The sequence below is a fragment of the Paroedura picta genome, chromosome 5, assembly GCF_049243985.1.
Source record: "Paroedura picta isolate Pp20150507F chromosome 5, Ppicta_v3.0, whole genome shotgun sequence".
Taxonomy (NCBI): Eukaryota; Metazoa; Chordata; class Lepidosauria; order Squamata; family Gekkonidae; genus Paroedura; species Paroedura picta.
Window position 1 is genome coordinate 69651945 of NC_135373.1, and position 14176 is coordinate 69666120.

General features: G+C 44.6%; 1 protein-coding gene across 10 annotated transcripts in view; it reads left to right on the forward strand.

Annotated features, from left to right (window-relative positions):
* Positions 1 to 2901: 2901 nt before the first annotated feature.
* The window catches only part of ANKRD26 (ankyrin repeat domain containing 26), a 93700-nt gene continuing 82425 nt past the window's right edge, over positions 2902 to 14176 (forward strand). For 7 of the 10 annotated variants that reach the window (XR_013231139.1, XM_077338415.1, XM_077338416.1 and 4 more), the window contains exons 1-6: positions 2902 to 3373; positions 4679 to 4793; positions 7280 to 7453; positions 9617 to 9723; positions 13330 to 13467; positions 14011 to 14159. Coding sequence is in view for 9 of the 10 variants with exons in the window: in XM_077338415.1 (XP_077194530.1) it covers positions 3144 to 3373; positions 4679 to 4793; positions 7280 to 7453; positions 9617 to 9723; positions 13330 to 13467; positions 14011 to 14159 (913 nt within the window). In the remaining variant the exon portion in view is untranslated. Of the gene's footprint in view, positions 3374 to 4678; positions 4794 to 7279; positions 7454 to 9616; positions 9724 to 13329; positions 13468 to 14010; positions 14160 to 14176 lie in introns of those variants that run through there. The other 3 variants (XM_077338421.1, XM_077338425.1, XM_077338424.1) reach the window with 3 other exon arrangements.

Genomic DNA, 14176 nt, shown 5'->3' on the forward strand with positions numbered 1-14176 from the left:
ATACTTCACAACCTAAGTCAGTTGGGAGCTGTAATGGACTATTAAGGGTTAATGTTTAACAGAGTCTGAGAATCTGATGGGTTGTTTGAACCATATTCTGTTGAGACAGTCAGTTAAGGAATGACAGTTAGGAACTGACAGTTGAAGAAGGGGCATTTGAGCATTGACAGTGGACTGGGTAGGAGGCTAAGAGAGTGAGTGAATCAAGAAGGATCTTCATTCAGTGCCAAAAAAGGGAAATAGCTTCTAATAAAGAGAAGTGATTCCTGTCCAGTTCAGCAGGGAAATAGCTTCTAGAAAAAAAGGAGTGATCCCTGGTTTATATACAGAGAAGGATTTTGGGAACTTGCTTGTATGTTCCTGCATTCTAAACTTCACATGTTGGTGAATTTCAGAAACCTATACTTGAGTGTTTAAGAAGAAACTGAAAAGAAAGCCTCTCTCCTCAAAATTTCAGAGTCCTTGTTGACCAGCAGAAACACTTCCTCACTAGCAATGAATTATCTAGTGCTTATGTGAATACACAGTTATCTCAGTTTTATTATCTGTTCACCTCTTACACCCTGTACCTGATTTTCCCTGACCTTTTCTCCTCCAAGTTAAATAAAACATTTTGTTTTATTTTAACTTTTGAAAGGTTCTTGCATGCTCTTTCAACAGCAGAATACAAGAAGGTGATTTTTTCTCTTCCTACAGTCCCCTGGGCTGGGTTAGTATCAAAATATATTTATTTAATGGAGCAACTGGGTAGGACAACCATAGACAAATAGTGAGAGAAGTTAGTTGTCTTGTTTTCTATGTATTTTGACTGCCACTGATTATATGCCATGGTTCAAAATCTTTTTCTTGAGTTTCTTCAATAAAATTCTCTTTACTGTGTATGTTACTTGGTCAATTGCTGAGACAAAATCCAAGGATATCTGGCTTATTTTACTGCACCAAGGAGGGTCAGTCTTGACAGACATGGTCTTGTGAAAACTTTGGTGTGCTAATAAACCAAAGAAGGGAGACAGGGGTAGCATTACTAGGCCAGGCATACTGCATTTATTGCATATGAACTCTGCTGCTGCCTTGGAGAGATTGAGTCCCCAATGGCCACAGAGCTCGATCAGAGAGGGGCAGTGAAGGTCTTTAGTCCTTTGATAGGGGCACCATATTGGCAGCCAGCAACTTCCCACATCTGCCTCAGGGGCTGAGCACATGAAGCAGCAATGCATTGCACATGCACAGTAGAACACCAGTTGTTGCCATTGGAAGCAAAGTCCAGGAGGAGGCATGGTTGGTGACATCACTGGTTGAGGTCCAAAGAAAACAAGGATCTGTTCTCTGCCATACCCCAGCTCAACTAAATCTCTACTTTGAGAACAGAGCAAAGAAGTGAAGCAAAATGGTCTGGTGTGCTGCCATTTGGTATGCACCAAGGGTTGCAGAACACTGCTTTATATCTAGTACAAAGGTAGCATACATGCCTGTTTCAATGTATCAACCTTTTGGGGACTCTTTGTTCAGAACAGCATGTATTTGGGTGGGGTACAAGGAAAAGATCAAGCTACCACCACCACCACCATTCACTCCTGCCTCTGAGTCTCAGGGAGATGGCTCCCAGCAACAAATCTTTGTGCCTGATCTATCCAGGGATCAGGCAGCTGGCTTCCAAAGATGGCTCTTACCACTTCACATGAAGAGATGGCCACCCCTCATTTGGCCCAGGCAAGGGAGGCTGGTGAGGGTGGCATTGGTTCTGGGCTCTCCATTGGTTTTGGGCTGGTGACTGACTCATGGGGATTTGAACCCATGTCTCCCTCCCCGTCCAACAATCCTCATATCACACAGGTCTGCCAGTACTGTGAGGAACCACTGCTTGCAGAGTGGAACAGGAATATTTGAGCAGTTCATATTTCAAGGGTGGCCAAGGTTGTTTGTGCTTTCAATTCTGGTGATTAGAAGAGTGAAGTTGATTTGTGGAGATGAGAGTAAAATGCTCCACGCAAAATCCACTAAGCCTGCATCACAGCAATGGAAAGGACACCAAAACAATACTGGACTGTCCAGAGCTATGAGTGACAGCATAGGCCAACTTCTGTGAGACTTTGAGTGCACACAATATGAATTTTATGTATGTGAAATTTTTATTCTTCACTTTGTCACAGAAACTCAGGGTGATATGCATGTTCCCCCTTTTCTCATTTTATTTCACAACTATTCTGTGAAATAGGTCAGAGGCTGTGAACAACTGGCTCAATATCACTGAGCAAGCTTCAGAGCAGAATGGCAAACCTGTCTTTTGGTTCAATGTTCTAAACATTACACCACACTCTGAAGCTCATGTTTCCAGGCAGGCTTAGATGGCAAAAGGATAGCTAGTTTGTCAAAGAAAAACGAAACAAAAGGTCAGTGGCACCTACAATATTTCAAGATGAGTTTTAATGAACTGCAGTCCACTCCATCAGCAAGCTATGGGTGTAAGTCACACTAAGTCAGTATGTTTCCCCAGTAGGATTTTCCAAGGTATCTGTCTGAAGAAGAGCACTGTAGCTCACAAAAGTGCATACTGAAAGAAATGACATTATCTTTAAGGTGCCACTTGTAAGTATTTTATGTCTGCAGGAAACATATAGAGTTGCTTGCTGTTGCGGTCAACCCTGACCTTGTAGATCATGGCAGAGCCAGCACGGATCCGTATGGCAAAAGAACGAGAGCGAAGACTTCAGGAAGAAAAGGAAATCCTTGGAACCGAGTAAAGCCACTGGGTCCTTCCACTGAGACCACCCGGCGTCGTCCCTGCTCTACCTGGAAAGTAAAGCCGCAGCACGGGGGGAGGGGGGGCGGGGAGAGATGCCGCGAGTGCGCGTGCGCGCCTCCACTAACGGTTCCTCCACCCTGCCGAGCCGTGGGCAGGCAGAGCGCATGCGTAGTGCTGCCTCAGGGCGGCCGTTACCTTGACTCCGGCGGACCCAGTTCTTCGGTGTCTTCGTGCCGCTAAAGAGATGCTTCCTGCACAGCGTCGCCTCCACTGACGGGGCGGCAGCAAAGGGAGACACCCTCTTTCCTCCCCCGGGAGCGGCCACAAGTTGGGCGCTGGGGAGACTTCGGGGCGGCCGGCCCATGATTCGCCTCCTGCCTTCCTTCTCTCTCTCTCGGAGATGAAGAAGTTCTTCGGCTTCGCGAGGAAGAAGGAGCAGCCGTCGGGCTCTCGCTCTGCGGCCGCCGCTCCGCCCTCGCCCTCGCCTAATGCTCTCGCGGGTGGCGGGTACAAGCTGCGGAAGAAGGACCTCAGCAGGCTGCATCGGGCGGCGGCCAGCGGCAACCTGGGGAAGCTGCAGCATCAGCTCGCGAAGAAGCACGACCTGAACCAGCTGGATAAAGCCAACAGGTCTGAGGGGAGGGCTGGCAAGGCACGCATGTGTCACATCTCCACAACCAGAGGCCTCCTACCCTTTCCTTCTTGGGGCAAGGGGGGCGGGTGGGTGGTAAACTTGTAAAAGGAGTGTGGAGAAGTGGGGGGGGGGATTGTTTCCCAGTGGTTTTCTCCCTCCTTGCCGCTCGTTGCCCCATTCCCTCCATTAAAACTGCTAAAAAATGACCCCGTTTTGAAGTTCACAACGTCCTTGTGAGGTAGGTTAAGGTGGGAGAACAAGAATGGCCTAAGGTCACCACCGGATTTAGAAGGCAGATCTCCTGTTTCCAGTTATGCATTGTAGCTACTGCGTCAGACATGGGGGATTAGGAGGGCATATGCTGTCATGACCGAGGGCTTTTCTATATTTCCACAGGGAGGGTGTTCCTGTGTAGGAAACTATCACAGACTGCACGCTGTCAATATAGACCTGCATACTGTTCCCTACAGCAGTGGTCCCCAACCTTTTTATCACCGGGGACCACTCAACGCCTTTTACTGAGGCTTGGGGGGGGGGTAGTTTACTCCTCTACTCTCAACCACTGCACTAACACTCTCTGATCGCTATGGTAATGTTTAAACATCCCTTCAAAATAAGATACAGACACGCCACAACAATGAACATAAGGAACATTTTATTTCCATGGAAATTTTAACTCATGACAATGACAAATCAATGGGAACCCTGAGCTTGTTTCTCTGCAACGAGATAGTCCCATCTGGGAGTGATGGGAGACAAGGACTCCCAAAGTGTGCTGTAAAGGGCCGAGGGGGTGAAGTAAAGGGGGGGAGGCGTCCTTCGCGGCCCACCTCCAATTAGTCGACGGACCACATGTGGTCCGCAGCCCACAGGTTGGGGATCGCTACCCTACAGGAAAGGAACTTTGGTGTAGGAATACTATACTATGGAAAGCAAACCTGGTTTGAAGTTTTCAGTCAATCTGAATACCACATTTGTAAAACTTATTGTCTTTTGGTTTTATAAACCACGGTTCATGAGTCACTGGTATCAAATAGCTATTATTCCTAGTTTTTACAGTTGCTGCAAGTAACTGAAACCATGTTTGCATGCAATGTGGTTTACAAAATGAGAGTAAATTGCATTTTTGTCCATTTCATAACATTCCCTTTGTTTTTCCCTGCGTCTTAACATACACCTACAGAGCTGTGTTGTGAAGACCGCATAAGGAAAATCTAATTTTGAACTGACAAATACCATTTAGCAAACTTTGCTATTATTCCAAATTATTTGTTGACTGAATGCATTTATATATCTTTCAGAACACCTTTGCATCTTGCCTGTGCCAATGGATGTACAGATGTTGTTCATTTCTTGGTAGACAACAAATGTAAACTAAACCTCTGTGATAATGATAACAGATCTCCACTGATGAAGGTATGTGTGAAAACAGTTGTATAAAAGGTGCAAAGTATTCTATGTCAAAATATCAATTGACTGCAGATTCTGACATTAATAGCAATTGTCGCTTATGTATTTATATAAATTGGTTTACATAATTATATCTTGCCTCTTCATCAGTTGAAATGGCTTAATATATTAAGACTACACTAACTAGGCAAAACCCGGGGCCATTCCACACAACGACCAATGTTGCCAATTGCTTTCTCAAAGCGGAAACACTGGGCCATTCCGCACCGAGATCCATGTAGCAAATTGTTTGCTGAACAAAAAATCGCCATTTTAAATACTGGAATTCGTCGTTATGCATACCTGCCTTTGTAGTGGAATCCAGTTGCATTTCTATCGTTTCCCACAGGCTTCTGGTCTCGGCAAAAATCGCTAGAAAGGAAGCGCTATTGCCGAGCTCGTCCCGCCCCTGGCTGTCAAGCAGCCAATGGGCGGCCGTTAGCATGCTCCCAAACAGCCCCTTTCCCTTTAAGAAAGGTTTTTTTTTAAAAAAAAAGACCTGTTGCAACGAATCTGCGTTGATTCATTGCAACGGAGAGACCCATCCAGCTGGCAGGTGGTGTTTGAGTTGCCGTTTCATCGTTGCCACGCTCCCCCCGAGTGAAAAAAAAATCCCCCCCCCTCACGGGCGCGATTTTCGGCCGAAAACAGTGTGAAAAATAAAGGGAAAATAAACCAGCAAACGGGCTTCTGTGTTGCTTGTGCTTAGTGACTTTAAGAGGGACTGCAGCCGGGGAAGCCTCCCTGGGTAAACGAAGGCTCACCAGTGCATTGATCTCCGTTCACTCGGAGAAAAAAAAATGGCAATCGCTTTGCCAGAAGATCAGAGGAGAGAGCCAGGGGGAGGGACTTTGCAGAAACCACAACAATGGTAACGCACAGAACTTTCCCGCTAGTGTTGCAGATTGGTTGCAGGAGTGTAGCGCTTTCTGGAGGGTGAATCCACTTTTGGGATTTCCCTGAAAGCGCTACAACGAAGCGCTTTTTGCAGATCGGTTTCAGGAGTGTTGCAGATTGTCAACAACGTTGTGCATAACGGCAAATCAGTAGCGATTTCAATTGGCAACCATTGTGCAATTTTGAAGGAGTGCGGAAAGCCCCGCTATTTTAAATAGTGGAATCTCGGCGTTCCACATACCTTCATTTGTAGTGGAATCCAGTAGCGTTTCATTCATTCCCCACAGGTTTCCGGTCTCGCAGGAATCACTAGAATTTTTTTCTGTGCTTGTTCCCACCCCTGTTGCTGGTTGTTGGCAAGAGTGTAGCGATTTTCTGAGGGTGAATCCACTTTTCCTGATTCCCCGGAAATCGCTACAACTAAGTGATTTTGGCACTAGTGTTGCAGGAGTGTTACAGATTGCTCATGCGGAACGTAGTTTTAGTGGCGAAAACAAAATGCAAGACTAGTGCTATATTAAAGTCGTGTGGAATGGCCCTGGTATATGACAAATAGGCTAGTGGTTTGTTATAAGAGCAATATGGGGGACCAATGAAGAGAGAGATGGAAATGAGAGAGGTAGGAAACCACAAAACCACAAAAAAGTAGACACAATGAGAAGTGAACATACGTGAGGGAGAGTTCAGGTACAAGTCCCCACTCTGTCTATTGATTTGCCATTTGATTCTTTTTAGTCTAGAACAGTGGTTCTCAACCTTGGGGTTGGGACCCCTTTGGGGGTTGAACAACTCTTTCACAGGGGTAGCGGCAGAGCAAGCATCTTGGCAGGAGAGGCACCATCCACACAACAGCCTTGCGGGGTAGACTAAGATAGAGCATTTGTCTGGAGCAGCGGAAAAGAGCGAGATCAACTGAGTTCTGGCCTTAACAGGGAGATTCTCTCCCAAAGCCCTGATGCTCAGTCTTGCAATAGTGCTTGAGAAAGAAGTGGGTAGATATGGCTTGCTTTTTAACCCTCTCCCAAACTCTCTGGTCTGCTGTAGGGAATTTCTTTTTGAATATCAGGAACTGGCTAGAAATGTGCCTTCCACAATGTTCTTAGCAGTCAAAAAGGAATGTATTCCGCATAGTGCTACTGCAGGGAAGGAGGCAGAGTAAGTGAAGAGTAAGTAATAAGGGCTTTTGTATTCACTGGGTAAAACAGCTGAAGGTGAGTGGGTGGAAGGTAACAGTGGGTGAAGGTAACAATGATGAAAAGAGGTGGCATACTAGAAAAAGAGGGCAAACCTTCCTAAAAATGTATGAAGTAAAATCTGATACCTCACACCTCTAGTCAAGTCTGTTAGGAGTAGGTAAAGGAGCAAGCTGAAAACAGTCCGCCATGATTTGCTGTTGGATTGCTCTTCGTTTAATAAATTATTGTTATTCGTCATAGCTGGACCAGTTCAGGAAAAAAGTTAATGACTCACATTGCACTGACTTGTGACCATTATAGATATTCTGGTACTTTTAACACAGTTTGTGAACCTAACATCTTTTTTTTTTAATGTTACAGGCTGTACAATGCCAGCAAGAGTTTTGTGCCAGCTATTTGTTGAAACATGGTGCAGACACCAATGTAGTGGATTTAAGCAGTAATACTGCTCTTCATTTTGCTGCCTCTAATTCTAGTGTATCTATAGCAGAACAGTTGCTTGAATATAATGCCAAGGCTGATGCCCAGAACAAGGTAAACTTCAGCTAGTCAATTAATTCATAAATCACTTGTTTTTATATACTCTCTTAATTCTAGAATAATACAGTATAAAGGTAACTGTATATACTACTGCCTCTTGTGGCGCAGAGTGGTAAGGCAGCTGTCTGAAAGCTTTGCCCATGAGGCTGGGAGTTCAATCCCAGCAGCCGGCTCAAGGTTGACTCAGCCTTCCATCCTTCTGAGGTCGGTAAAATGAGTACCCAGCTTGCTGGGGGGTAAATGGTAATGACTGGGGAAGGCACTGGCAAACCACCCCGTATTGAGTCTGCCATGAAAACGCTGGAGGGCGTCACCCCAAGGGTCAGACATGACTCGGTGCTTGCACAGGGGATACCTTTACCTTTACCTTTATATACTACTGCAATTGAAGAAAAAAAGAATGGGTTTGTTAACCCACCTGTGTCTACCTCCCAATTCCCGCCCCCAGTTTGAGCAACCTTATAGCAACGTCTCAGCAGTTATATGAAGCATGTTGATCTTGTGTTGAGCCTGATGTTTTTAAAAAGGATTTTGTCATCCGTAGTAGCAGGATGGAGAAAAGTGTTCATATGAAGAGCCCACAGAGTTCATTGGTGTGTCTGTGAATCTGAGTGGAGCTGATCCACACTGAACTGAGAACAGTATGAAAACCAGTGGCAAACTTGTGGCAGCTACTATCATCGGTAGCCAAACTCTGGTGGATACAGCCTTTCTAGACTCTTAGAACCAGTCTGGATGCCCAGAGATCCTGAGACTTTTGAAGTGTTTCCTTCTGCCTACCCTGCCTGTGTCTACCCAATGTAGAAATCTTAGTTGTGACAGTAGGGATATGGACACAGCACTGCCTGGATCATTAGTTTATTTTTTTAATTTATTATCGAATTTTTATACCGCCAGCTCCCAGACCAGCTGGCTCATAGCGGTTCACAACAATAAAAACATAAGACGGCGAGATTACCACCTTGGCGATATAACAAAACAGTACAGTAAAGTACAACCTTTAAAAACTAACATGGCAGCCATAACAATTCCTTACAGACCCCCACGGGGATCCAGATGCCATGAGGGTGGAGGAAGGATCCGATCTTATAGCCCAGTATGCAGCCCAGCCTCAACCAAAAGCCTGGCAGAAGAGCTCCGTCTTGCAGGCCCTGCAGAACTTAGGGAGCTATGGCAGGGCCCTCAGCTCTTCTGGGAGCTCATTCCACCAGGTAGGGGCCAGGACTGAAAAAGCCCTGGCCCTCGCCCTGGTTGTGGCCAGGCTTGCTTCCCGGAGACCCAGAATCTTTAGAAAGGAAAGCAAAGCTCCACTGTTTAAAAACATTGTGAATCTGTCAAATGAGTTTGTACCAGTATCTTATCACATATATCACTTTTAAAAGGACATGGACAAAATTGAGAGGGTTCAGAGGAGAGCAAGGAGGATGATCTGGGGCCTGAGGGCCAAGCCCTGTGAGGAAAGGCTGAAGAACTTGGGAATGTTCAGCCTGGAGAAGAGGAGATTGAAAGGGGACATGATTTCTGTCTTTAAGTATTTGAAAGGTTGTCACTTAGTGGAGGGCAGGGAAAGGTTCCAGTTGGCAGCAAAGGATAGGACCCGCAGTAATGGGTTTAAACTATGTGGAGAATCAGCTAGATATCAGGAAAAAAATTCACAGTCAGTGTAGTTCAGCAGTGGAATTGACTGCCTAAGGAGGTGGTGAGCTCCCCCTCATTGACAGTCTTCAAGTGGCGGCTGGACAGATACAGCAGCTAGCTTGGGTTCATCACAGCACTAATAGAGCTGTTCTGACCAAGCCCCACAGGGTGTCTGTTGTGGGGAGAGGAAAGGGAAGGTGACTGTAAGCTGCTTTGAGACTCTTGGTAGAGAAAAGCAGCAGATAAAAGCCAACACTGCTGTTGCTTATCCTGGATGTTTTAGGTTGATGCTGCATTGAGCTGGGGGGTTGGACTAGATGGCTTGTATGCCCCTTCCAATTCTTATATTTCTATGATTCTATATTTTATTGGCAGTTATTCTTTCTAGGCATTCTCTATGAACACAGTAACTGAAAAAGTTTAAACTTTTATTGACATTTTATTACTTATTCCAGTCAAAATAGGAAAGTGCATGTGTATGAGAGTGAAATTCGTGACTTTGAATTTTTATGCTTCTAGGATGGGAACACACCTCTCATTCTTGCAGTAACAGGAGGTAATCAAGAAATGGCAGAGTTTCTTCTTAAAAAAGGAGCATCGGTGCATGCTAGGGATAACTCAGGAAGGTATTATCTATCTCTCAATTTTATTTCCAGAGATTGAAAATGACTGATTCCTAGAGATATGCAGGCTCAGATGCATGGTGTGTGTAATGTTATCAGAGTTGCTGGGCTCACCCCCCCGCCCCCCCCCCCACATGTTTGCTGAAAGATTATGTCCAGAGCACTTTACATTGAAACTGGATTTTTTTGTTTAGCTATATACACAAGCAACCTGTGGTTTTCACCTCTTGTGCTTGCTAAGGCAGGGAAACCTCTTAGATCAGCTGGAGTTCATTCCTTGACTTTCTGCCCTCATCCACCTTTTCTTTCTGGTTCACTTCTTTCTCCATGTTATCTTCTATCATCCCCTCCTCCAGGTTTCTGTGACTCTTAGACAACTCTACCCTGCTCTCTAAGTCTGTCTTCTCCTTCTCTGTCTGCCTGTCTTCCTGCTTGCTGTCTTCCTTGCACTGCCCTGTGTTTGGCTGCTGAGGCACAACACCATCTGCAAGCTGGGGAGACAGGCCCCACTCCCATCTAGGATCACTAAGTAATGTTAGCAGGCAGATTCTTGCCCCAATGACCGAGTGGTTGCAACTGCTGCTGTAGCAGTAGTTCTCAACCTTCCTAATGCTGCAACCCTTTAATACAGTTTTTCATGTTGTGGTAATCCCCAACCATAAAATTATACAAGTGTTGTTTCACAGAAATTAAACCGAAACTGACCGGTGGCATGAAGATCCATTGTTCATGATTGTATATAAATTGTTTTCTCCCCTGGGTTTTTTCAGTTCAGTTCTGCCTCTTGTCCCACCATGCCGATCTCACTCTTTTCCGTTGCTCCAGACATATGAACGCTCTATCTTTGTCTACCTCACAAGGCTGTTGTGTGGATGGCGCTCCCCCAGCCAAGCTGCTTGCCCTGCCGCGACCCCTATGAAAGAGTCATTCGACCCCCAAAGGGGTCTGACCCCCAGGTTGAGAACCACTGTGCTATAGTCTTGAAAATGCTTTTCCACAGGGATGTTCCAGGGTAACCACTCCCTCCTTCCTGTTTGCCAGATGGTTCTGGCAAGCCTGGTGAATGACCTCCTCCCCTGTTCCTTAACAATATGGTTGTGGGTATTAGACTTGTATCGATATTTCCAGGACTGTCATCAGGCTTTAACACCAATTTTGAATCTTTACTTTGAAGAGATGACAGAGACTGTTACATCAGCGTGGAACAACTGGCAGGGAGATCAGCTGTACGTGCTTCTATTTACAACCACAATAATCCTTGAATGAACATTCAGACTGTGGATTGATCTCTTATTTATTATTCTGAAATTATCTGGATATATATTTTTATTTTATAAACAGTATACTTGGCCTTTCTTCCCTCATAAGGGCTAGAATGGCAGGTAACAATATGCAGCACAGAAGTAGCCCTGGTATTAAGACAAACATTAAGTTTTTTGTTGGTTTTCTTGGTATTGCTTAGCTTTTAAGTTAATAATTTAAAACATCATAACAAATAAAATTATGACTGTGTTTCCGACAACATGCTGGACCTCTGATAGGCCCTCCCCCCTAGGGAGGAGGAGCTGGCAAGCCATCAGGAAGCACTGGGGTGCCTTTGATAGGCCTTCACTGGGAGGGCCCTCTTCCACTGAGAGCCAATATGAGGCTCTTTCTGGCTCCCCCTTCTTGCCGCTGCTATGGGTGATGATCATCGGCAGCTTCTGCCACAGGGACCTGCCATTCTCCCCAGCCTCCCTGCCTTTACACGGTGTGAGGAGCACTGGTGGGGCAAGGGGCAACCATGTCCTCCAAGGGCTTGCTGCTCTTTGATGCCTCCCGCCAGAACTTCTAGGTGGGTGGGTTGGCCTGTTTGTTTTTAAAGCTGGCTACCCTACTAGTAAAATATAAAACGTTTAAATCAAATATTTAAAATTTAAAATAATTAAACCAATCAACCCCATATGCTTGAGATAATTAAAACAAGATCTAAAATCCGTACAAAAAGATTTAAAACAACAATTAAAATATAGCTCAAGAAAGAGTCATCACTGTACAATGCCGAATGAAACAAAGAAGTCTTCACTTAGGCCTATTATGCATGGCCGCTGAAACGGTAGCATGGAGAACGAGGAGGAGGAAAAAGTGAAGCAAACTGATTATGCATGGGATGGAATGCAACGGCGGCAAAACCCAGAGTATCTGATTATGCACGTGGATACTTCAGAGCCGCTTCTGGTTGTGCCCTGGTCCCGGGAAGCTCCACTTTCTTCCCAGCTTTTTCGGCGGCATACGTTGACTCTGCGCCCGGTTGTCACCTGCAGTGTGCATAATTGGTGATTTTAGCCACTGTCATTCCACCCTGAATGTGGACTTTCCACTCCATGTATAATGGGCAATACTGGTACAAGATGTCAATAGAAGGGATGGATGACTTGGGGGACAGTACCAGAATTTTGGTACCATGATTGAGAAGTTCCTCTCTCATTCTCACAGGGCAGGGGGCCAAAGCAGGGCCTCCAAAGAAGTGGAGTAATTGAGTACACAAAGAACCACAGTAATTGTGTAGGTTCATAAGAGACGTAAGTGGTCCTTCGTGTGTACTATTATCAAATCATATTGGGTTTATAAACACAATCAGGGATTACAGTAGAGGATTGTGAATATAATCATGGCATAAAGATGGTCACAGGTTATTTTTCTTGATTATTTCGCAGCATCAGAAGAAAGGGTAAGGTTATAATCCCTGATTGTATTCATAAACCCTAAATGATTTGAGACCATTACACCTGAAGGACCACTTACTCTCTTATGAAGCTAATAGAAGCAGAGTCCAGTAGCACCTTTAAGAACAACAAAGATTTATTCAGGGTGTGAGCTTTCGAGTGCAAGCACTTTTCGTCAGACTAAGAACTCCTTACATGATCGTGGGAATATAGAGCAAAAATTAAGCAAATCAATCCTGGCCATATGACTTTCACTGTGAGATCTCCTGAAGGGGTTTTCCTGTTGGCCACTCAAATAAGTTGACAAACCCTTCTGGGATGGTGGCAATAGGCATATTGCTGCTTGGATGTCTGCAAAGTTAGGCTAATGGATTGTTCCCCTTTCCGTGGCTTGCAGATGGACACAGTACCTGGTGGAGGATCAGCAACTGCAGAAGGAGCTTTTGCACATGCTGAGCACCTGATTACAGAAGGGAGCACTCTATCAATGACTTCAAGCAGGATCTAAGTTATTTAGAAAAATGCACTGAGAAAATTAATCCTTCCTGTCAAAATGTATAGTTTTTTCCCCCTCTTTCTCCCCATTTTGAGGGGTGAGCAGGTCAGAGTTTTGGAAGAAGTCTTGGCGGGGAAGCTGTACAGACACTTCATTCAGTACTTTTTTTCACCTGGTGCTGATGGCAACTAATGAGCCCTCTGTTCCCAGTTTAGTTTTTCTTCCTCAGTTGCTTTTTTTCTTAATCTGCTTCTCTGAGGAATCATTTGATGTGAAAGGAGAGTGCATGAGCATGGTGACAAAGTCTACTGCACTCAGTTACAGTTTAAATGGAATGCCATGGCATCTGAATCCTGCTAGTGAAACAAATAGGCGAAGTAGAATAAATATGTCTCATTTCTATTATAGAACATCACTAATGACTGCTGCTTCTAATGGAGATGATGCTTTAATAAACCTGCTCATTCAGTATGGTGCTGAAGCTTCTGATAAGGATAAAAATGGCTGGGCAGCAGAGGATTATGCTCTGATGAGTGGATATTACGAGTAAGATTTCATTTACCATAAAAAGTGTATTTCTAGGTTTATTCATCAATGAAAAAAGAGAACTTTGAACTGTTTCTTATGTAGACAGGAGTCCCACAAACCTTGACATTAGTAAGTGATCCCAGTTGAAGAAACAGTCATTTGAGTTTCTGCAAAAGAGAGCAGAGATGAGTTAAACCCTCTGAAACCAATAAGCTTAGGGCGTAGTTGTGCTTTGAAGTCAAACCGACAAAATAGTAAGATGCCTGGCAGATATTGTTTTAATCTCAGGCTTGGTATCTGACTTACTGAGGGCTTCGTTCTGAGGCCAAAATGTTACCTAGACAGAATCATAGAGTTGGAAGGGGCCATACAGGCCATCTAGTCCAACCCCCTGCTCAACTCAGGATAAGCCCAAAGCATGACAAATTGTATGACAAATGATATGTTTAAGATTCTCCATATGAGGAATCTTTAAACAATCCATGCAGAAACAGAACAGAATTAAAACAGCTCTTCTTTTTTTAAATTACATTGTGTTGTTTCATGACTTTTTCTTATTAGATTATGTAAAAAACTCCAAGGATATTGCAGACGGAAATATGCACAAAACCACTCATCTAAGAACAGAAAAGGCCTGTATTCCTATAGCAGTCCAGATAAAGATCGAGATAGTGGCTTGACATGGGGTGCACCTGCAACAAATAAAGAAGGTACAGTTTTATGTAGT